Raw genomic sequence first — 23305 nt, 5'->3', positions numbered from 1 at the left:
AAAGACTATGCTAAAATGTACCGATAAAATATTAAGAACTATATTACTTGCATTTGCGTTCAGCTCTAAACCACAAAGGTAACTAAGGGCTAGATCACAAAGGTAACTCATGGCTAGATCTCAAAGGTAACTAAGGGCTAGATCACAAAGGTAACTCATGGCTGTATCTAATGGCTAGATCACAAAGGTAACGAATGGCAACTAATGGCTAGATCACAAAGGTCTATCACTGACTGCATCCATTCAATCCCATCTCTCCTGCACTGGATGAGGAAAATCAACCCATAAACTCCCCATTACTCCACCCAGTTAAAAATGTTCAAAGAAAATAAAACAAACAAATACACTTGAGTTGTGGATATGTAGTCAGTTTTCCTGTGGTGGATATGTAGTCAGTTTTCCTGTGGTGGATATGTAGTCAGTGTGTAGTCAGTTTTCCTGTGGTGGATGTGTAGTCAGTTTTCCTGTGGTGGATATTTAGTCAGTTTTCCTGTGGTGGATGTGTAGTCAGTTTTCCTGTGGTGGATGTGTAGTCAGTTTTCCTGTGGTGGATGTGTAGTCAGTTTTCCTGTGGTGGATATTTAGTCAGTTTTCTTGTGTTGGAGATGTAGTGGCCTCTCCTCTCTCCTCCTCCTCCTCCTCCTCCTCCTCCTCCTCCCTCCTCCTCCTCCTCCTCCTCCTCCTCCTCCTCCTCCTCTCCTGTGGTGCACATACCTCTTTTGATCGGGTTGTTCTGGCTTGTTTGCCCATCCTGTACCGTCTTTGGGCACAATAATCACGTTGGGGTCGTTTCCTTTGTTTTCGGACTTCAGGCTCGGCAGGTGAGCAGGTGGGGGCATCCGCCGGGCAGCGGCCACTTTGCCAAGACTTTGCAAGCCATGTCGTGGAACAACTGGGACCACCAACGAGAGAGAGAGCGAGAGAGATAAAGAAAGAGAGTGAAAGAAATGTTTGAGAAGGTACAAACGAGAAAGAAAGAGAATTGGTGAGAATGAGAGAGCAAGAGAGAGATAATGAGCAAAAAAGAAAGGGTAATCAGAAGCTTAAGCATCCAAATGCACGACACAACCAATATCCTCTAGCTCTCAGAGACGTGCTAACTCCTCGACTTCGCCATCTGTTTTCAATGAGACTCAGATAACATTCGACTTCATGTTGAGGACCAGCAGATAGCTAGCCACAGCACATGGAGCCTATTTTCATTCCATTCCATCTCTCTCTCTCTCTCTCTGGAGCATATCAGACCAGAACAGGGTACATGGAACACCAAAGACGGACAGGACGGTGACCTTACCTGTGGTTTTCTGAGATTCTATTGCCTTTCCCTTGTACTTTTCAAACAGGCTGAGTGAGGAGTACTTGCTTTTCCCATCCTTGGACTTGGTTATTTGCCCCAAACGATCGGACATTGCGATGTAATGTCATCGAGTATGGAAATTTGTGTTTACGCCTCTTCCTCTATGCCGTCGGTTTCTGTAAGGAGAAAGGAGAGCTTTCAGTACCTGTGTTTCCATGCACTTCAGTATCGCTGTTATGATTAGGACTTTGAAGCGGTTTTGTGTGTACACACGTTAACATCATATTCCGATTTCAGAACCCCGGACAATATACTGTTCCGTGTATACACCATATTCTGAATGTGATCAACAAGCCTCATAACCGGGTTACTGAAGTCAGAGTAAAAGCCGTCAGTCAGCCCACCAAACCAGACGGCACGCTACCTGCCGGCGGGAGCAAATTAAAAGAAACGGCATCAAAAGCATAGTAGACATGAAGGACTGTTCAACGAACAAAATTAGATATTTCTAATGGTAGGCTATATCAGTGAACACCCCCCACACACACACACACACACACAATTTCATGATTTTTCTAATCAACACTGAACTTAAAGAGCAGCTCACAACATGAAAGGATCATTTGAACCCTCTCTGCATCACAAATGAGATTAATCTCAAGTGCACCAGTTAAATGTCGAGACGTGTTTGAACCGCAGAGGGAGGTCTACAAGCACGCGCATAACAGCCAAACAGTGACCCGTCAGTGCAGCCACCACAAACAAGAACAAAGGGGGCATAATCACTTGAGAGCCCAGAGAGTTAACAGGACTAATAAAAGGGACTCGCTGTAGCGGATGTCATTCCACGCACAACTTAAATGACTCACAGTAACAGCGTTTCAAAGGTTGAACTGTGCTCTGATGGGCCCCACTGTTATAACCCCCCCCCCCACACACACACACACACACACACACACACACACACACACACACACATATATATATATATATATATATATATATATATATATATATATATATATATATATATATATATATATATATACCCCTACTCTGAAGCCCAACCAGGGTGTGTGGGGTGCAGGAGGAGACTCAGTGGGGGGGGGGTTGGGGGGGGAGAGAGTGAGACGAGACGCGAGATATGAAAGAGTCCGCTAGACAGGAGTGACGCATGCAACCAAACACACGCTGCACCACACACAGCACTGAGAGACAGAAAAAGAAAAGATGGATAGACAGATTAACTAAATTGAGAAAGGAGAGACAGTGGGGGACAGAGAGAGAGAGGGGGAAATGCACACAACTCCACCATAAGCCCGGTGCCCCCCCACCCCACTCTCTAAAACACGCTTGGGTTATAGAGGTCTCCGAGCTGCAGAAAGGTCCTTCTGTCCCCACTCAGGGTTGAACCAGTGCAGAGAGGTCCACATTTAGCTGCCTAGGTGACCACTAATATGCCTGAAATGAGCTGGGAATTGGGACACCAACTGAGCATCTTTCTCCCTCAATATAAGTGTGTGTATGAGTGGTTCTCAGTGGAGCACGCTGTACCATGCTTAAGGCAACTCCTTAAAACTGCATGGTCAGTTTATGTCTTGGGTTAACTGAGGTCCTCAGCACTTCATCATTGAAATACACTGACTTCTAAGTGAGTCCTTTTACATGATTCTGATGTTGCATATTCAATGGTGTATGCAAAGAAACATATTCCTTTGAATGATCGCCCTTGCTTAGCAACTTAAATCATTATTAAACGTTCACTGCAAACTAAGACACAAGTCTAACACATTTTCGTTATTGAAATGGGTTACAATTCCATGGTATTGAAATTTAAACACCACTATCCATCGCACCCCAAGTTGTTCTCTTTTAAGATTTAACGTTATTATTTGATAAACTCGACTAAGACTTTTAAATTGAATCAGTGTCACGCTTGACCTGTGTGGTTCACAAGGCTTTTGGATGTATTTCTAGTCTCAAATGTGGCCTTCAGAGGAGAAGCAAAATGGATGAAAATGCTCGTCTTAGGATATCGCAGACATGACAAAGCTTCTAACGTTTAAGTTACTCTCCGCTTAATGATACCGTTAGCCATATTGACACAAACTAGATTCGACTAATAATCGGAAAGCTGCAGTTCTAGCCAGTGAAATGGCCCTCGTAAGAAACATGGTCAATGTTGTTGATGTTACATGGAATCCTAAAAATCTACATAGCGGTTTTGAACAACCGTTAAAATGCTCTAGATAGGCAGGCACCCATGTTATCATTCACGTTAACTTACATGAGACACTGTTAGCTGTGCTAGTTAACGTTTATATCCATTCTACACGTAAATAATTGAAACAAGGAGATATTAACACAGCGGCGTACTTAAACTAATGCTCACCAATTTGACTAAAAGAACGGGACTAGAAGTGTTTACACAAATTCCCGAGAGAAGCCGGGGTTTCGCAAGACCGAAAAACGACAACAGGCTTGTCAACTAGCTAGTTGGCGAGGGCTAAACACGCAACCTGAGATTAACGTGAGCTAATTCACTCTAGTGATAATGTGTCAACAAAGTCAAAACGTTAAAGAAATATATATAACAAGGATGGCAAAGACAGAACCTTAAATCAGTTGAAAAGTGCACAGATAACGTTAGACAAAAGGGACGTCAGCCGTCCCTCTCCTGTCCATTTGCTAATGTTAACGATAACCAAGGTTAGCTGACACTTGCTAACTTAAGGGCCTCCTTGGATATGGATTACTTCAAAATTTACTTTACTGTGATTTGACCCATATAGCGTGCCATGTAACGAAATCCACGCAAATCACCAAAAAGCAAATGCGGATTATTTCAATCAGTGCCACCCCTGTCCGAATTGGTCAACGTTAACCTCAAAGGCGACAACAGCAAATGTTAGCGATGGCTAAGCTAAGCATGTTTGCAACTATCTAGCAATTTAGGCCATTTGAACCCATATTCGCTCGAGTATTTGTAAACACCGCTAGCCATCTTGCGCGTTGTCTATACTTTCCTGTTTCTAATGTCTAGCCTAATAGCAAAATAAACTGGACGTTTTAATACAAGTAAGTGAACTTCCCTAAACATCCACATCAACGTAGCTAGCTCGCTGCTGGGAGCTAAAAGATAACGTTAGCCAACTACTGGAGTTGGCTGCCATGATCGCAAGAAAACACTCGCTTGGATTAAAACTGGGCCAGAGGAATATGCAAACTTTGGCCTGCTACATATCATACATATATAGTTGTTTGTGAAGCGAATTCCCGTGCATTAAGAAATGTTAACTAACATTAACGCAAATTGATGTTTGCCGACTCCGCATCCTTTTCGGATGCATAGAGGAAAGGCAATGTATATTGGACAAGGCGATTAAAAATGGCTGCAGCCCAGAACAAAGCAACAATAAAACTAGGGAGGAGAGCCTGAACTAAACCACAGAATGTCGACATATCTTCATCTATAAAATCACCAGAACTTACCAGTTCCACGTAAAACGATTAGTTAAGGTCACCTATGACGATATATTTCCTTATGGTAAGATTATTTTCAAGGATGGATAAAGATTGCACAGCCAATTCTTTATCTATTTTCCCGTTCACTTGTGTTGATAGTAGGACCTTCCCGGCCTAGAAATGAAAGCCTATGCTGTCGTCGACTGTGGTGGCGCTGTATACGGAAATGACGTTGAAACAAAAAACGACTCCACGTGTTCTCTTCGGGTACTGCAATCTACAGAAAAATTACACAAGTGACGGGGCTGTTTAGAAAACATCCACAAATCGAATTTAAACGCTAATTTTACTAATTTAAAGATATTATTGTTATGGATAATCAATGTTATCATTGAAGACATTCTTCATAATATATTGTGTTTATATTGTTTTATTCATAGAAACACCTTCAACGGAGTGCAACATTAACAGGCCTAGGGTCTCTGGTTGGTAGATTTTTGAGAGTTTCCTCTCAAAGATATGGGGCCATCTGGTGAAATCTAGATGGGACACTTTTGAAACCCCCACCCACACCCACTCATGAGGACAGCAGTCAGGCTGAGTGCAGCTTATGCATGAGGTCAATCTACCTCTGACCTCATGACCCTGAGAGCTGCAACAACACCCTTCTGGTCCATCTGATCCCATGATTGACAAAAGGACCTTACATCAGCAGTTAGTCGCCTGAGCTTGATACATAAGATGTCTGTCCCTAGTCTGTGATGGACTGACCATTTTGTCCACACACTTATTTCCTGTCTTTGACTACCGGAATCAGAGAGGGTTAAAGCGTTGCTCTATCTTGCTAGTAATCAAGGATCTTTGCCGGTATGTCTGTCCGTCCCCTCTGTTACTCTTCTCTCTGTGTTGTTAAATAGGTGCATAGCAACACCAAGATGGACACCTATACTGACACACATATAGATAGTTTATCATGTAACTAATGTAGTTGCCATGGTTGCCACTGATGTACTATCTTATGGGTTACGGTGGTAGTGTAGTGGTTAAAGAGAATTCAAGTGATTTAACTAACAGCCGTTAGTCGTGGGGCAGCTGTTGGTCCACTGGTGGTCCACTGGTTAGCATTCTGGACCTGTAACCGGAGGGTTGCCGGTTTGAGCCCCGACCAGTGGGAATGGCTGAAGTGCGTTTGAGCAAGGCACCTAACCCCTCACTGCTCCCCGAGCGCCGCCGTTGTAGCAGGCAGCTCACTGCCCCGGGATTAGTGTGTACTTCACCTCACTGTGTGGTCACTGAGTGTGTTTCACTAATTCACGGATTGGGATAAATGCAGAGACCAAATTTCCCTCACGGGACTCAAAAGAGTATATATACTTATACTTACTATCTTATGGGGACGGTGGTGGTAGTGTAGTTGTTAAGGGGACGGTGGTAGTGTAGTTGTTAAAGGAGAATTCAAGTGATTTACTATCTTATGTGGACGGTGGCAGTAGATAGATAGATAGATACTTTATTGATCCCCAGGGGAAATTCAAGAAGTGTGGTGGTTAAAGGAGAATTCAGGTGATTTTTCACATAGATCTCTGTTTCTCGAGGACAGAAGTACTGTCAGTATGAAAACAAGCGGAAACAATCGGTTCTACCTAGCTCAAGTTGCTGCAGCCAACAGCTAGAGCTGCTAGGCCGCTACAGTGCTGTGTCTTGTTGAACGTGTGTATGGGTATTTGGGATCAGAAAATTGCAGTACTGCATTTGTTTACAGCTTTAAACTCAATGCCAACACTACAGGCTTAGGAAAGATATTGTAAGAAATATTGAACATGACACCATGTGTGGCTCTTTTATAAATACTGTGAATATGCATGGTCACCATTTGAATGAAGATAAAGAGCCGTTTTGAACATAGGTGCAGGGGTAGGCCTATAGTTTTGTATCGACAGAAGGCAGTTTACCTTATTTACCACTAGAGGACGCAAGTACACAAATTATGGTGCCACAAAATATATCCCCTTGTAGTACCCCTGGCTGCAGCTTTCAGAGGCCAAATATTCTTCTCAGATGGGCATCTAACATTCAGCCTGTGTGGTCACGATCGATACTTGCCAGATTGAATAAAACCAAGCCCAGCTGTGGCTGGGTAATGCCCATTTAAAGCAGACATGACAACTACCTCTTGTACTCAGCTATGAACATGCACCAGATGCTAGCTGCACTCCCATACAAACAGAACACTACACTCATTTTCTACAATATTTGATTCACTTCATTTCATTTAACTTTCTGTCAGTTTCTGTGTATTTTCGTCAGTGTCCTTGAGAAGGGGTTTTTACCACCACTCCAAAAATTCAGTCTGTGTTGGGAGTGGTTGATGCTGAAAAGTAATTTACAAAATTACAAATTATCTAAACGTAAGTGTGTGTGTGTGTGTGTGTGTGTGTGTGTGTGTCATGTCATTCCCAGTCCTTTATCTGATTTTGCGATATGCAGCCTCATTGAAAATGGGGAGTTATGCTACTTACACCCCACACACACACACATTCATACACATACATACACATGTACATGTGTAAATACACACAATCTTTCCAGAAATTCTTGTAAAATGCAGTAGAGATATTTCATTCAAACAAAAAATTAAGAAAGGAGGATGGTTTAGTCTTTTGCCCGTAATAGAAGATTAATTGGAATAAGGGGGACAAAGCAGCAGGCCCAGTTAGAGTGAGTTTGGGCTCTGTTGAAATCATAACCCATCCGCCCACTCTGTTATGTAATTTCTCTGAGCTGATTATGTGGAAGTGGGGAGTGTAATAACCCAACACACCAGCCTTCTATAGGTTCTTTAGATGAAATAACCCAACACACCAGCCTTCTATAGGTTCTTTAGGTGTAATAACCCAACACACCAGCCTTCTTTAGGTTGTCTTATGACATAAGGGGTTGGGTGGAGCGAGTGTGTGTGTGTGTGCAAAAGACACAATGTGGGCGAGTGTAATAACCCAACACACCAGCCTTCTATAGGTTGCCTTATCTCACACTCTCATTTGTGTCAACGATATTTCCTATCCTATATTTGTTCAGTGCGAGTGTGTTTACTTTGAAGTTGGGTGGAGCGAGTGTGTGTGTGTATGGGGGTGTTGTCAGACTCAGCTGTCTGTATCTGGGAGGCGCGTGTGCGTGCGTGTGTGTGTGTCTGTGCAAAAGACACGATGTGGGCGCCATGCCAGCCTTTGCCCTAATGCCAAACCAACCCCCTTTGCCTGGTATGTGTCTGGACGCATCTCTCATGCCCAGGTCTCTCTCTGTCAGAGCCACCTGCGCCTCTATCTGCAGAACCAGCTAGAGAACCAACCCTCAGCAGAACCCTGTGCAGTCTGCCTGCAGAGAAACCAGCTCGAGAACCAACCCCAGAGAACCCTGTGCAGCTAGAAAACCAATCCCCAACAGAACCCTGTGCAGTCAGCCTGCAGAGAACCAGCTAGAGAACCAACCCCCAGCAGAACCCTGTGCAGCTAGAGAACCAGCTAGAGAACCAACCCCCAACAGAACCCTGTGCAGTCCGCCTGCATGTCCTTTCATCGGGCAAGGCCATCTGTGTTACAGCCAGAGCTGTCTGCTGTTTCTGGAGGTTTACAAATACCTCAGACCCCAAGGCCAGGGGTGTAGGTTAGGTCATGGGAAGCCCCTTCTAGGTTTCAGAGTGCACACTAGCTACACACTACTCACTACACACTACTCACTACACACTACACACTACTATTTGTGTCTGAGAACACAGAGACGTTGAAACCACATCCTGTGGCGTTGAGTCAGTTTATGTTGAAAAAAGATGGCTGCTGCTGGAAACCCAGATTATCTGACTGCTGCACTTGCGAGGTTTAGCAGAAGACTCAAGATGTTTCCTCTTAAAGCTGCTCTCTCTTCCGCTTCACCTAGTCTTCTCAGTATTGTTGCTGCGCTTTGCGTGTCTGTTTGTTCCATACATGGTCAGAAGTGGTGCACTAGTGAGGCGCTCACCCAGAAGGCTGTTGATTGGTGGTCAGAAGCGGTGCACCAGTGAGGCGCTCACCCAGAAGGCTGTTGGTCAGTGTAAGAGGCTGCGGGGGAAGGATGGTGTTTGCATGCTGGTGTATCACTGCCGGACGCTGCGGTGAGACATGTTTGCTCAACTATGGCCAAGTTTTGATCTCTGAGCTCTGATCTGATCTGATGTGGGGCCCTACACACACACACACACACACACACACACACACACACACACACACACACACACACACACACACACACACACATGTATAAAGACATACATATAAACGTACATATGTATACAACCTCTCCCTCACAAACACACACAACACACACACCTGTCAGCTGTATCTTCTTAGATGTGCAGTTAAATGCTGTGTATCCCTCTTAGTGCACTTCTGTGCTCTACCAACATGCAACAGTTGACACAGAGAGAAATGTGTTGTGTTGTGTAAGAAAATGGCCATGTTGTTTTTCTTCCTCATCCAAGGAGAGAGTTACTCCCTCCCCCCTCCTCTTAAGACGGGAGTGTGAGGAGATTAGGAGACACGTGTGTGTGTGTGTGTGTGTGTGTGTGTGTGGTGGTGGGGGTAGTGGGACGTATGGTCAGTCCTGATACGTTAATCTGCGTGCAGCACCAACCAGTTTATCGCCCCCACCCTCCCAGTCCTCCTCCCACGGCTGAGGTGAAGTGGAACGTAGCGGAGGAGTGGAACGTAGCGGAGGAGGGGAACCCAGCGGACAGGAGTGGAACACAGCAGGCGGGAGCGGAACCCGGGGGGGGTTGCACCATGATGAACTTTGACCTCTCACACAGACACTGTAATTGTCCAGCAGAAGCTGTGGTGTGGCCAGCGAGGTCAGACAGCTTGTCTCGTGCCTGTAAGCTTGCCCGCCAGATAAACAGGCTCCCCTCTGTTGGGAAACTTCCTGATAACCTGCTCAATGTGGTACAGCAAGAGGGGATGTGAGAACGCTAATGCCTTCCTGTGTTGGGTGTGTGTGTGTGTGGATGGGTGGGTGTTGGTGTATTACTCTATTGGCTTTTTGATCTCTGTATCATCTGGAGCAGAGCACCACTCAGCCCTGTGTGTGTTTTGTATTTGTGTGTGTGTGTGTGTTTCTCTGTGTGTATGTTTGTGTGTGTGTGTGTGTGTGTGTGTGTGTGTGTGTGTGTTTCTGTGTGTCAAAAACCCTCCTGAAGATGTTTTTCCCTGTCACGCAGCACATGATTCAATCCTCTCAAGTTGGAACCCGACGGTGGAAAAACATTTCCCATGAATGCACACACACACCCCTTCACACACACACACCCACAGCATGACTTCCTCATCCCTTTCTCACGTTTAAAAAGGTCGCTCAGGAGAGAGCGCTCTGGCCTGCCACGCTCGTGCTGTGTAAGGGATTTAGATTTTTCTGAGGGCATATTGGTGCTCTGTTTGGGCCCATTCAAACAATTAAAGGAGAACTTCACATAGATCTCTGTTTCTCCAGGTCACCGAGTGCTGTTGTACTGCTGACCTAGCTCGAGTTCCTGCAGCTACAGCTAGAGCAGCCAGGCAGCTACAGTGCTACACTCTGGGGGCATCTTTAAAATCATGCCCCCAGAGTGTAGCACTGTAGCTGACAGTACTTGGTGACTTTTGAGAAATCTATGTAAAAAATTACCAGTTTTCCTTGAGATCAAGAGTGATATGATTTCAGCATCCCATTGATGAGACTTGTAATGAGATTTCTTTGTTTTTACACTCTGGAGATGCGATGACATACAATGAGATGAGATGAGATGAGATGAGATGAGATGAGATGCGATGCGATGCGATGCGATGATGAGATGAGATGAGATGAGAGATGAGATGAGATGAGATGAGATGAGATGAGATGAGATGAGATGAGATGAGATGCGATGAGATGCTGGTGTCAGGACTCATGAAATGTTAAGAGGTGTTGCACACTCTGTTCGTTTATTCTTCATAAAGAATCATGTAGACTAGATTTCATTCACAATACATTGATCAATTATCCATTACAAAAAAATCCCTGTTTTGTCTGCCACACCGGCAACAGTTTGGCTTGATGTAGATATCAATACAAGGTCCGCAGTAGCACTCAACTGTCAACAGCTAGATACAGTGGAGTTTCACTGAGTGTTCTATTGTTCTTAGAATTGTAGCTTTTTTTCAACTTCTGTTGGAGTTAAAGGTTTAAAAGCTATTCCCTTCAGGACATCATTATAACAAACTCAATCAGTGTGGATCAAATCAAGAATGGTGAGGTCTGTATGTGCTGCACATTGTTGTGAGTGTGTTGCTGGTGACCAGGAGAACTATGACATTCAAGTCGTTTTTGATTTAATGCAATTCATTTTAAAAAAGAAAAATCCAAACACTTTTCAGAATATCATGCAGGCATGTGATTGAGACATTTCACAATAAAAGTAAGAAAAAATATGAACTTAGTCCATATCCCAAGAAGTAATGCATTTGGCTGCACAGCACCGTTCAGAATTTACAAACTCACCTTGTGAATAACATGTTATTGAAACAAAAGAAATACTAAACAAAATTCTGCACAAACCATTCATGCACATTTGCTCCAACCAAAATGCATTGACTAAATACAGGGAAAAGAACATTTATAGGCTCAGGAAGAAAGTGGAAAAAGCCAGTTAAATAAAGATGGTGAACGTCAGTACCAGCGCAGCCTGCAGGAAGGCTCCAGTATCATTCACCTCAGTTCGCATGTTCGCATTTCAAGGACGCAGCAGCAGCAACAGCTCAGTAAGAGCATCTAACGGTAACATCGGTAAGGGCATCTACGTGACGTGGTCACCTGATCTTTCCTCTGCTCCCCCGACAGTTTGCAGCCTCTTTGGCCCCCCCTGCTTCTATGCCACCAGCTCACAGCCTTCCACCTTAACCCAGTGAAGTTTAGCTCATCGCCATGCCACAGCTGGGACAGACGGGGGGACAAGGCCATTCTTAGAAAACAAATATGAAGATTAGAAGCTTAAAGCAATCCTTAGAGAACCGGCTAGCAATTGTGAATCAGCAGCACACAAACTCACATACAGAGTTTACAAACAGAGGAACACACACACAAATGCTAATACACAATATGTAAAGAGAGGCGCACAATCCTGTGAAAGCACCAGAGTGTTTGTCTCCAGCCGCAGGCTACTGGAGAGTGATGCTATCATAGCCTATTTAGAGAAAATGTGCTGATCCATTTTCAGTCTCTGGGGGCATTGGTGGAAGTTGTCTCTAGATAGGCATTTTCTGTCAACGGAGTATTTTTCATTTTAAGTATCAAGTGTGGAAATGATGCCTGCAGGTTGTGGCAGTCTAAATCTATGATGGAAGCCCAATCATGGCTAACCACCCCAGAGCTCAGCTTACTTCAGTGCAAGAACGCTATTCCATCTTCAGTGCAAGAGCGCTATTCCATCTTTCCGGTGGACAAATGCGGTCAAAAGTGGTCATCTTGTTCTGTCTCCTGTGTGACGTGATTGGCTGGAATAGGTGTCAATAACATGCCTGATGCACTTCTGCACAAGAGGAGCGGCACACTCCCTCTTCTACAGATGCCTGCAACAGAAATATAAATCTGACCCTGTTTAAAGGAAATGACCAATCTCCCTTTGGTGGCAAATAGAACTCTGAAGTTTGCCTACAAAAAAGCTGCCATCTTTGATATCCGGTATCTGGCGATTTTTCCTATGGGAAAATAACATGGAGATTTTGAATTATCGCACCTGTTAAACTCTCGCGGGGATGAAAAACTCTGAAATACAGACGTTTTCCTGAACACACTTTTGTCCTTTGCCTTCGAGTGGATACTGTGATCTCCGGGACGTGAAGGCGGCACACTTAGATGTTTGCTACCCCAGAGCTAACTTGTGATGTAACTTGCCATAGGTAGTTTCAATTAACAACCGGATCTCCTTATATGGGCAAAGATGGCTGTTTTGGTTCTTTTTTGTAGGTGAACTTCAGAGGTCTATTAGTATATACATGAGTATTTCTGGACACCGCTTATGGTCGAATTGCGGTGGCGTCTCAGTCCGTCATTCCGGGAGACAGTGTCAGCAAGAAAAGGAGGACAGAAGTGAAAGCCAGCGCAGAGGAGGAAGTGGCCTGTTAGGGGGGACGGGCGGGGAGAGGCGCTTCCAAAACAAAAAGCTAACTTTGAGCAGAACCCGTTCAAAACAAAAAGCTAACTTTGAGCAGAACTCCGTTCAAAACAAAAAGCTAACTTTGAGCAGAACCCGTTCAAAACAAAAAGCTAACTTTGAGCAGAACCCATTCTATAGCAACATGTTAGGGGCACGGGTCAGAACCCGTTCTATAGCAACATGTTAGGGGCACGGGTCAGAACCCGTTCTATAGCAACATGTCAGGGGCACGGGTCAGACAGTTGGTGAGTGGGCTCTGAGGACGTCCAACATCTCACCCTTAAAAAACAATCCTGTTTATGCGTCTTTATGTATCCCACAGTTAAGCCTGCAGCTATAGCTGATGCTATGATCTCTCTGCCCCCTGGATATCCCATGGCACAGCCTCTGTTTAGACAGCCAACCAATCAGGCTTTCCAAAAAGTCCATCAACAACTGTGAATCAACCAAATAGCCAACAGCTACGAGTTGACCTATCTGCCAGCGATTAATAGCTAATCAGCCACAACCCAGTCAATCAGCCACAACCCAGCCAATGAGTCACAACCCAGCCAATGAGTCACGTGTGTCCTAGCTGAAAGGACTCCAGCTGAGCGTTCCTATGGAGATGATGGTCTGGCAGGCGCTGGACGAGAGCCATACGGTCTCTACCAGGCTGAAGTGCAGCAGGCCCAGCGCGAAGCCGCAGGCCATGTCCGTCAGGTGGTGGCGGCCGAGCAGGACCCGGGACAGGCCCACCAGAAAGGCCCACAGCACCAGAAGCACGCGCAGCGGCACGGCCAGCACCAGGTGCGCCAGCAGGAACTTGGACACCATGGCCGCGCGGCTGGCGTGGGCCCCCGGGAACGAGTACACGTCCATGGCCACGCAGTCCAGGAAGCCCGGCGACATCTCCCAGGGGCCTTTGCGCTTCACCAGCTTCTGCACACCGGCAACAGTCATCACGTCTAGGATTAGTGCTGTGTGTGTGTGAGAGAGAGAGAGAGAAGAGTGTGTGTATGTGGAGAGGGAGGGAAAAATGAGGAGAAAATTATTAATTAACCTTCCTCATGGCATCATTGTCACTGTAACTGAGGAGACATTGAGAGGAGCCATATGCAAATGGAACTAACTTCGACCACCTGATTTCTATTGAACTATAAAAGCCACCCTTTTATTCGCATGAGTGTAAATGTTATCACAGCAGTCGATAAAGTCATGCAGCATTTACCAAGACAAATGATGTGTACAGGACAAGAGCAGAGGAGCTCTGAAGCTGCCAATTACTGTCAAATCAGTCCCCGGTTAGTTTCCATCTGGGGGTGTAATGGCCCTTCTAATTCACATGGCAAAGTGAAGAGGCAGACAGCAACAGCAGTGATCGATATGGCGCTGGCCTTCAACATCTTGCATATTTCCTCAAGTGGAAAATGTCCTCTATCGCTGTGATCACAATATGTGAGCATGCCAGAGCATCCCTGAGGAGTGGACAAGCAGTCCACCGTCTCAAAATAGATCTTAAGGCTGACACAGAAACGTGTGTATTTTCAACAAAGCCCTCTCAAATCTCCACTTGGTTTTACACAGGCAAACAAATGTGTCACACGTAAAATAGCCAGGACATTTGTAACAGCAAAATAGAGTAAAAAGAGACATCCTGTCCAACTGATAAATAGTGCACCAATGTGATATAACAAGTCAAAGGAGAATTCCGGCGATTTCTCACATCTCTGTTTCTTCAGATCACCGAGTACTGTCCGTACAAAATAAAAAAAAAAAAAAAAATCTGTGTAGCTGCAGTAGTAGTAGCACTGTAGCTGTAGTAGTAGTAGCACTGTAGTAGTAGTAGCACTGTAGCTGCAGTAGTAGTAGCACTGCAGTAGTAGTAGCACTGTAGCTGTAGTAGTAGTAGCACTGCAGTAGTAGTAGCACTGTAGCTGTAGTAGTAGTAGCACTGCAGTAGTAGCACTGTAGCTGCAGTAGTAGTAGCACTGCAGTAGTAGTAGCACTGTAGCTGTAGTAGTAGTAGCACTGCAGTAGTAGCACTGTAGCTGCAGTAGTAGTAGCACTGCAGTAGTAGTAGCACTGTAGCTGCAGTAGTAGTAGCACTGTAGTAGTAGTAGCACCGTAGCCGCAGCAGTAGTAGCACTGCAGCAGTAGTAGCACCGCACCGCAGCAGTAGCACAGTAGTAGGCTAACCAGCTAGCAGTAGCAGTAGTAGCACTGTACGGTAGCAGTAGTAGTAGCACTGCAGTAGTAGTAGCACTGTAGCTGTAGTAGTGTAGCACTGCAGTAGCAGTGTACTGTGGCTGTAGTAGTACTGTACTACCGGTGTAGTGGTAGCACTGCACTGTGGCTGCGGTGCAGTAGTAGTAGCACTGTGGCAGTAAAGTAGCAGCACTGTGGCTGCGGTAGTAGTAGCACTGTAGCTGTAGTAGCATCCGGTAGTGGTAGCGCTAGTAGCACCGCAGTAGTAGCAGCACTGCAGCAGTAGTAGCACTGTGGCTGCAGGTGTAGCACTGCAGTAGTAGTAGCACTGCAGTAGTAGTAGCACTGCAGTAGTAGTAGCACTGTAGCTGCAATAGTAGTAGCACTGCAGTAGTAGTAGCACTGCAGTAGTAGTAGCACTGTAGTAGTAGTAGCACTGCAGTAGTAGTAGCACTGTAGCTGCAGTAGTAGTAGCGCTGCAGTAGTAGTAGCACTGTAGCTGCAGTAACTCGAGCTAGGTAGCACCAATTTTTTTTATTTCACATCGACAGAACTCGGTGACCTCGAGAAACGGAGATCTATGTGGAAAAACTGGAGTTTTCCTTTAAGAGGAAGTGGAAGTGCTGGTATAAAACCTTCTTCCTTTGCCTGCATGTCTAATACAAGTGAATACACTTGAATTTCCCCTTGGGGATCAAAAGTATCTATCTATCTATCTATATATCTGTCTATGTATCTATCTATCTAAGCGAATTTAAGTATGATTCAGTCTGAGTCTTTGGTGACTACTGCTTTATTGCCTTTCTGTCACTTTCCAAATGCTGATGATGGTGATACACAATGGGCAGGGAGCGCGCCAAATTAATCTTAATCAGATTGATCATAATAATAATCAGATTGGGAAAAGAAGAAACAGTCAATTAACCCTTCACTGTCTAAACGATAAAAACACACTTACAAAATAAGTGTTATAAAAAAAACCCCCACACAATTAGAGAATGAGCTCCTGCGTCCAATGAACACTTAGAGTTAGTGACCCAGAAAAACACGGGCATGTTCACATGGGTCAGTTAGTCAGTGACAGGCAGCGAATGTTCTGTGTGTGTCAGTGACAGGCAGCTCATGTTCTGTGGCTGTTTCACTCAGTGGCCTACAAACACCACGCCTGAGCCTGGAGCTGCGTCAGGAGCAGCTGGCAACGCTAGCCAGGCCAGCCACATCAGGTCATCTGAGGAACGGCGTTTGGAAAAGAAGAACAAGAATAAAGCCTTTTTTATTTGAACCTCGCTGATCCTAAAAATGATGTTCCATACAATTATTTTCTCATGATGGCTAGGACTTTTATCACCTGTCTAGCTTGGAAAGCAACTAGTTTTGCCTCAGGCACAAATCTGTTCTGAAGTAGCTACCTACTAACACACATCTGTAGATCTGCAGTGGGATACCAGGGCAACGCAGAGGCTGTGTGTGTGTGTATGTGTGTGTGGTATCTATTTCACGGAAGCTGGGCTCAGCTCAAGGTTAGTGCGCTGACCTGAATCTGACCAGATCTGTGGAGAAGTCACATCAGGATTATCCCCTCACATCACATATGGCCACAGTCTTGATCCGGAGCAATCCAGATCTGCACCAGATTCACACCGGTCTGTGTCTGCTCTGATTAAGGTCCGGATCAGGGGCGGGTCTAGGGGGAGGCAGTGCCTCCCCAGAGATAAACCCTGCCCCCTCTGAAAAATGATCTGCGATGGGTGAAAAATGCAAAATGCACACCCAGAGTTCTAATCACACTGATATCACATGCATATCACCTGACAGAGCAAGAGCTTAGCTTTTCGATGGTATTAGGTAGGCCTACTAAATGCTGTGATAAACATTTCGCGAGAAAATCAACGTGAATTTACATGAAATGTAATCATATTTACATTCTGCACATTATCTGCGACAGGCAAAAAATGCAAACTACCTTATGTTTATATAGCATGTAGTCTAGGGCCTAGGCTATGGGCCCTGTGTGTCTGCCAAGGGGCCTGCACTAAAAGACTGTGGTGATACTTTTTGCGCCCATTTTTTGTTGCCCCCATAAAGATGACATCCTGGTAACCCGTTTGGTCAGATTCAGATGCATCATTAATGAACTGAGGTTTGGCTGATACTGAAATATACTTTCAACACCTTGAGATACTTGAGCGAAAATGTTCCGCAAAATTGTATTTAAGTCTAAAGATTTTTCAGTAGGCACAGAGAGAGAGAGAGAGAGAGAATGGGGGAGTAGGATAGGGAGAGTGGGGGAGGGAGACGTACCCAAAGGAGGAGGAAACAGAGATATTGACAGTGACTAAGTAGGCCCAAATTACCCAGAAGCACTGTGATTACAACAGTCTGCCACTCGCTGCACAAAGCAGCTTCAGAGTGCTGAGATTTGCAGCAGAGTGGAGAGTTTAGAAATTCCTCTATTGAGAAACTCCCCCAATCCCGCTGTGCATAGTTCACAGCAACGGGCAACAGTGGAGGGGTGATAAGATAACACACAAAGCGGTGAACACGTGTGTGAAGGGAATATACTACTCAGATGTGATGTGGTATATCTAAAAGTGTCTGATTTCAGAATTATGACCAGCTCTCTGAGGAAGTCTAGACATAATACAACTTCTGTTTTAAAGGTTGCGTAAATATGTCAGGGGTTCGGTCGCTGTGGAGTAGCAGTGAAGCGGGAAATATGGCTCGTGTGACATGCGCGCTCCCTCTCCTGTAAGTGAATGAATGAGACGTGCACTGTGTCAGAAAGCGGTTCACAAGGGATTTACCGAGCAGGAGATTGACCAAGACCTCTTGGCCCGCCAGCGTATTACTTCTGGTGAGGCATACAAGGGTACCGAAGATCCACGTGATGCCGTGTCCAGTGAGCGCCAGCAGAGTGACCATGGAGCGGACGCTACCCCACGGGGACGAGGTGTAGGCACACACGCCCAACTTCTTGGATAAGCAAATGTCAATGGCAAGAAGGGAGTTCATCGCGATCCCTCGGAAAGACGGATTGAGCTGCATGCAGTCCTCCTCGGGAAGTTTCGCCGGCTCTTTGCGGTCTTTGGCGGTGTCGGTGGGCTCCGGTTGATAGTCCCATGGTTGGCCTTGCTGCGACTTGGTGTGTCCCCCTCGCCGGCTCGTGCCGCGAGCCTCGGAGAAACCGGCACGGAGAGGTTGGTTCAGGGACAAGAACTCTGGTCTCCCCAGAAGATTGCCACGGTCTCTGGCTCGTGCTCTAGTCGGGTTAGAGGGCATTATGTGGCTTTTGTTCCCAGTGGCCCTTCTGTAAGTGTTGGATGGGAAATTAAATCAAATCGATGACCTATGTATTCAGAATAACTTGTTCTGGCTTTTACTCCTGTCTTCGTGGAACATCATTCAGATATATTTAGCTGTGTGATAAAGCTGCTGCTGTTTACAAAGGGTCGCAGCACGGAGAAGTGATGAGTGGCACGCGTTTCAGCCAATCCAGCGGAAGTAGACCTATTCATAGAAAATAACAGTAATCACCACTGGGGAAAACCAACAACAAAAAACGAAATGCATCTAGACACGTTACCTTATCAATTATCATTATTGAATGAACACGCCAGGCTAAGTAAGGATATTGGTTTCGTTACCTTTCGTAGGTGAAAAATCACAACACCACTGCTTGGACAAAGGAGCGGTGGAATCCTTCATTAAAAGTCCCGCTAATATCTGCTCAGCCTTAAACATATTAGAAGCAAATGTACATCCTAATGCTGGAAGTACATTCTGTTAACCCTACCTGGCAGCAAGGAGATTTGTGGATTCTGAGCAGAATAATTGCCGACAACATGTCCTCTATCCGTGCACTGTTGGCACGCCTGGAATGTTGATAACACGATAGGCATTTCTATTTACGTAGGCGGCTGTGACTTAGCTTCACGCAGTCTCCCATAGCTTATGACATATGTCTATTCTGCTCACGATTTCACATTAAAAGGGCTCAAAGTAGCCTATTCTCCAGTGTCCACTTAGCCCAATTCTCTACCCTAGCGTCCGCATCATAAACAGCACACCGGGCTGCTGTTCCGGGTTGGAGTTCTCCAAGGTGCTTAAACGGGACTGGAATTTCAGCAGCGGAGCAGCGCTTGCTGTCACCGTTTACGCAGATGAATTTGCCCAACAATGTCATTTAGGCGCAGTGAAACTCATGCATAATCATATATTCTTTAATCATTTATGTTTATCTTTAATAAGAGGTGAATATATAACCTACATATCCAAGATATGCCAATGGGTTATTGCACTGACGTTGCACAAAACATTCACTAATGGCGCATACATGGGGATTTATAAAGATGGCTAACAAATGTTATATCACCAAATGTAAGATGATCATTTGCCAAATCCCATTGATATAAAACTCAGTTACCCAGAAGTCTTGGGTCTGAGACAGGAAGTGTCGTTTCTGAGGCACTATAATAAACTAGCACCAGCCCTCTAGTAGTAACAGAATGTTGCAGGCGGGGGAACCTGCAGTGATCGCGATGGGACTCTATGAGATAGCGAGATGGACTATTGGGGATGATTGTATGAAAACGCGTTAGCACGGTGAATATCACATGGGGGATAGCAGTGTATTGGTCCTGGCTTTTTGCGTCATTACAGTAAGGTCGTTTTTATAATATTTGATGACAATTACCAATTTAAAGCAGAGGATAGAAAGTTGACCTGATTGCCTTTGGATGTTGCGGTGCTCATTGTAACCGGCGGTGATGTTAATGTAAGTTGCAATTAATAGGTTAACTATCTGCTGGACTTGTATTCTAATCCTACAGAGGAAAAGAGGAGAAGAGGGCAACAGGAATCTGACATTTTACGGAACTGTCTCGAGAGATTGAAAGCAAACTGTTTGCAAAGGACATTTGTAAAGACGTATCCATATTTACCCAAAGTGTTCATTTGTGTATTTGTATTTAAGTAATTAGTCAGTGCTGAAACGCACCATTATGGCACATTGCTGTTAAAGCCATAATGGAAATGTCTGTGGTGTTTATGAAACAGTATTGGTCTTGGCCATTTAATTTAATTATTTTCAAAGAGAGGAACTAGTTCAGCATGACAGTTTTAGTCACATTTCGACACACTGCACGAACTTTAGGCTACTGCTGAAGAGACAAGGTGAATGATCTTTCAGGTTGCAGCCTTTTAGAAACTTTTAGGTTCATTATGATAGAAACATCTTCGTCATGTTAGTCATGATTTTATTAATTGTTCCAAATGTGCTATTTTGTATGACCGACTGATGCCAGCATTAAATGCCAACATTGTTATTATTACATAATAACGACAGAGTAGTGGACACATCCTTCATGTCTAGAGTAGAAAACACATTACCCTGATAGTGCTTGCTGACCTTTGCTGTTTAAATGTTAGATATTTGGATCTTATTTTCAAAATAACACGTACGTTACATTAGGGAAGAAATTCATTTTAGGGCACTAAGATGTTTTTTTCAATAACCCTGTGACGTGACACTAGCTTACGATATGACGTCGAGATGTTACGTTAGCAGTTATTGTAAACTATGGTTAGGTCACAATAAAACAGCGTATTCTGTCGCTTCCCATCAATGAAAAGGCTCAAGTGCAGCATGATGCGTCCCAGACTATTGAAGCCGTCAATGACTCCAAGGACTGTCGACGAGAAGGGCATGGGATCATAAGTGACACTGGTCTGTTAATGGAGGAAGTGAACCGAAAGGAAATAGAAAGTTGACATCAGTGTTTTTTGAAAGAGGACTGTGGATGCACAGACATGCAGCTGTGGATGGGACCAGACAGTCGCCAAATGGGATAGAGTTGACCGAACTGTCGACACTCGTGGATTACAGAACATTTCCATCATTGCAACACACAAACAGGCGCGCGCGAAGAAGTCATCTAAAGGACGTTCCCAAAACACACCCAGATAAATGCTAAATTACTAATTCATCATGCGGACAAAGTTGATGTAAAAAAGAGAGCGCAGTGTCCATGCGTGTCTCTCCTGAGGTCTGGACCTTGGTTTGGATTGTGTTGTTCTTTAATGCCATGGGCTGCATCCAGAGTATCAGGTGTAAGCCGAAGAGTTTCCGCGAGAGTATCAGCGTTTTGGAAGTGAACTCCTCCATTGACCCAAACCCCACCAGCATAGACGAGTCCTCCAGCGTGGTGCTGCGATACAGGACACCGCATTTCCGAGCCTCGGCTCGGGTTCTGGTACCGCCGGTGGCCGGGAAAGAGACGTGGACCGTTGGCTGGATTCAAGCATGCAACCATATGGAGTTCTACAACAAATACGGAAACAAAGGGATGTAAGTATTCCCCTGATATAAATAATTTATGTTATATTCGATGCTCGATGTTAAAGTAATTGTTGCGCAGGGAAAGTTGAGTAGCTCCCCCGGTTACCTGGATGCCATACGGTAGTGGTGCTTGTGATGTCATTGGCCTACTTCATGAAAAAGTTAGTAATCCATACCAACAGGAAAGATAATCTCCGTTCCTCCTCTCCTTCTTTGGTAATTTGGTTGCTCTGTATCCCCTTGCCTGAAAGAAGGATTAAGAGCAAACCGCCATGAACTTTTCATTTATAGGCCAAACATTTCAGGATATGATGGAATATGGATTATACTTTGAGATGACATTGAGGAAAGCACCAGCAAGCTTAGACTTGGCCAAAGCTGAGATATGTTGACTACAATCTAATTCAGCAAACAGCTATTTGGAGGACAGGTCATAGATGAACATGATAGATTTATGTGACTGTTGGGAGCAGGTGCATACTGGTGAAGATTTGGGGGTCACTGGTGAAGATTTAGGGGTCACTTAGTGACCAAATCTCAAAGGGCCTTAAAGGGAAAAAAAAAACTATAGGAATCTTATAGCATATAATAGTAATACTATATATAGTAATACTATATATAACACATGCCATAGACATCCTATAAGACTGTCCAATAGGATACTAGAGGATACTAGATAGAGGTAATACATTATAGACCTTAAAACTAAAATAGAAATCATAGAATTACTAGAGTTCTTTTTCATATGGGGAGGGGAGGAGGGGGAGACCCATCGGCTGGGGCCATTCAGGGCAGTCAAGCCAGATGTGTTCAGACGAAACAGCTGTAGCACCGTCAGGACTTTTATCTGGAACTCATGATTTGTAAATTACCCCAGAATACAGTATCATGCTCTAGCTCTGGGACTCATGATGTGTGAATTACCCCAGAATACAATATCATGCTCTAGCTCTGGAACTCATGATGTGTGAATTACCCCAGAATACAATATCATGCTCTAGCTCATGATTTGTGAATTACCCCAGAATACAATATCATGCTCTAGCTCATGATTTGTGAATTAGCCCAGAATACAGTATCATGCTCTAGCTCATGATTTGTGAATTAGCCCAGAATACAGTATCATGCTCTAGCTCATGATTTGTGAATTAGCCCAGAATACAGTATCATGCTCTAGCTCATGATTTGTGAATTATGCCCTAGAATACAGTATCATGCTCTAGCTCTGGAACTCATGATGTGTGAATTAGCCCAGAATACAGTATCATGCTCTAGCTCATGATTTGTGAATTAGCCCAGAATACAGTATCATGCTCTAGCTCATGATTTGTGAATTAGCCCAGAATACAGTATCATGCTCTAGCTCTGGTTAGTACAGAGCTTTTTCCCCCCTCGCCACCAGTGTTTGCTTCTGATTAATATTTATGGCCCTTGCCTCTCACAGGCTCTGAGATGAGCGCTAGCTCTGTGTCTCTTCCCTGCATTCATGAAACTAGGAGGCATCATTAAACTTGCATATGAATATGATCTATTTGCTCGACTCTTGGGCCCCAACAGCACTATCAACACGTGTTGAGCACCCTTTCACCGTGTAAGGGGTAACGAACACTCCCCAGAAGTCTGCGTGCTTTAGCCTGATGCTCATTCCGAGCTTGTGTGTGTGCTCTCTGAGTGCGTGGGCCTTGCCAGGCCAGTGCACTGTGCAGTCTCTTTGAAGTCTGCAGACAGCCTGGAAACTTTGGTGTGTAGCTGTGAAACCATACAGAGGAGCTTGAACAGAGATAAATGCTGAAACAGAAGCACGGCGGCCTGACACTTAATC

At 44.8% G+C, this 23305-nt stretch overlaps 3 protein-coding genes across 4 annotated transcripts in view; 1 reads left to right on the top strand and 2 right to left on the bottom strand.

Moving 5' to 3' along the window:
- The window catches only part of prrc2b (proline-rich coiled-coil 2B), a 33424-nt gene extending 28451 nt beyond the window's left edge, over positions 1-4973 (bottom strand). Inside the window, 3 exon segments of the mRNA XM_048258886.1 lie at positions 715-892; positions 1295-1473; positions 4790-4973. Of these exon segments, the coding sequence (XP_048114843.1) occupies positions 715-892; positions 1295-1409 (293 nt within the window). The 5' untranslated portion in view covers positions 1410-1473; positions 4790-4973.
- A 7700-nt stretch (positions 4974-12673) lies between these two features.
- LOC125304347 (inactive phospholipid phosphatase 7) lies at positions 12674-19512 on the bottom strand. 2 transcript variants are annotated; one of them, XM_048258535.1, is made up of 3 exons: positions 18791-19512; positions 17951-18653; positions 12674-13918 (listed from the first exon to the last, which is right to left on the bottom strand). In XM_048258535.1, exons 2-3 carry the CDS (start codon positions 18423-18425, stop codon positions 13530-13532), a joined length of 864 nt encoding a protein of 287 aa, XP_048114492.1. In that variant the 5' UTR covers positions 18426-18653; positions 18791-19512; the 3' UTR covers positions 12674-13529. The 2 variants fall into 2 exon arrangements, with proteins under 2 accessions (XP_048114492.1, XP_048114493.1); XM_048258536.1 differs by having other exon boundaries at positions 18940-19512.
- A 116-nt stretch (positions 19513-19628) lies between these two features.
- fam78ab (family with sequence similarity 78 member Ab) overlaps positions 19629-23305 on the top strand; it is a 13563-nt gene continuing 9886 nt past the window's right edge. Inside the window, exon 1 of the mRNA XM_048258537.1 lies at positions 19629-21492. Within this exon, the coding sequence (XP_048114494.1) occupies positions 21173-21492 (320 nt within the window). The 5' untranslated portion in view covers positions 19629-21172. The remainder of the gene's footprint in view (positions 21493-23305) is intronic.

The sequence above is a fragment of the Alosa alosa genome, chromosome 12 (assembly GCF_017589495.1).
Source record: "Alosa alosa isolate M-15738 ecotype Scorff River chromosome 12, AALO_Geno_1.1, whole genome shotgun sequence".
In the NCBI taxonomy this organism is placed as follows: Eukaryota; Metazoa; Chordata; class Actinopteri; order Clupeiformes; family Clupeidae; genus Alosa; species Alosa alosa.
The sequence above is the reverse complement of the archived record's forward strand: the minus strand, read 5'-3'. Positions and strand labels throughout refer to the sequence as shown.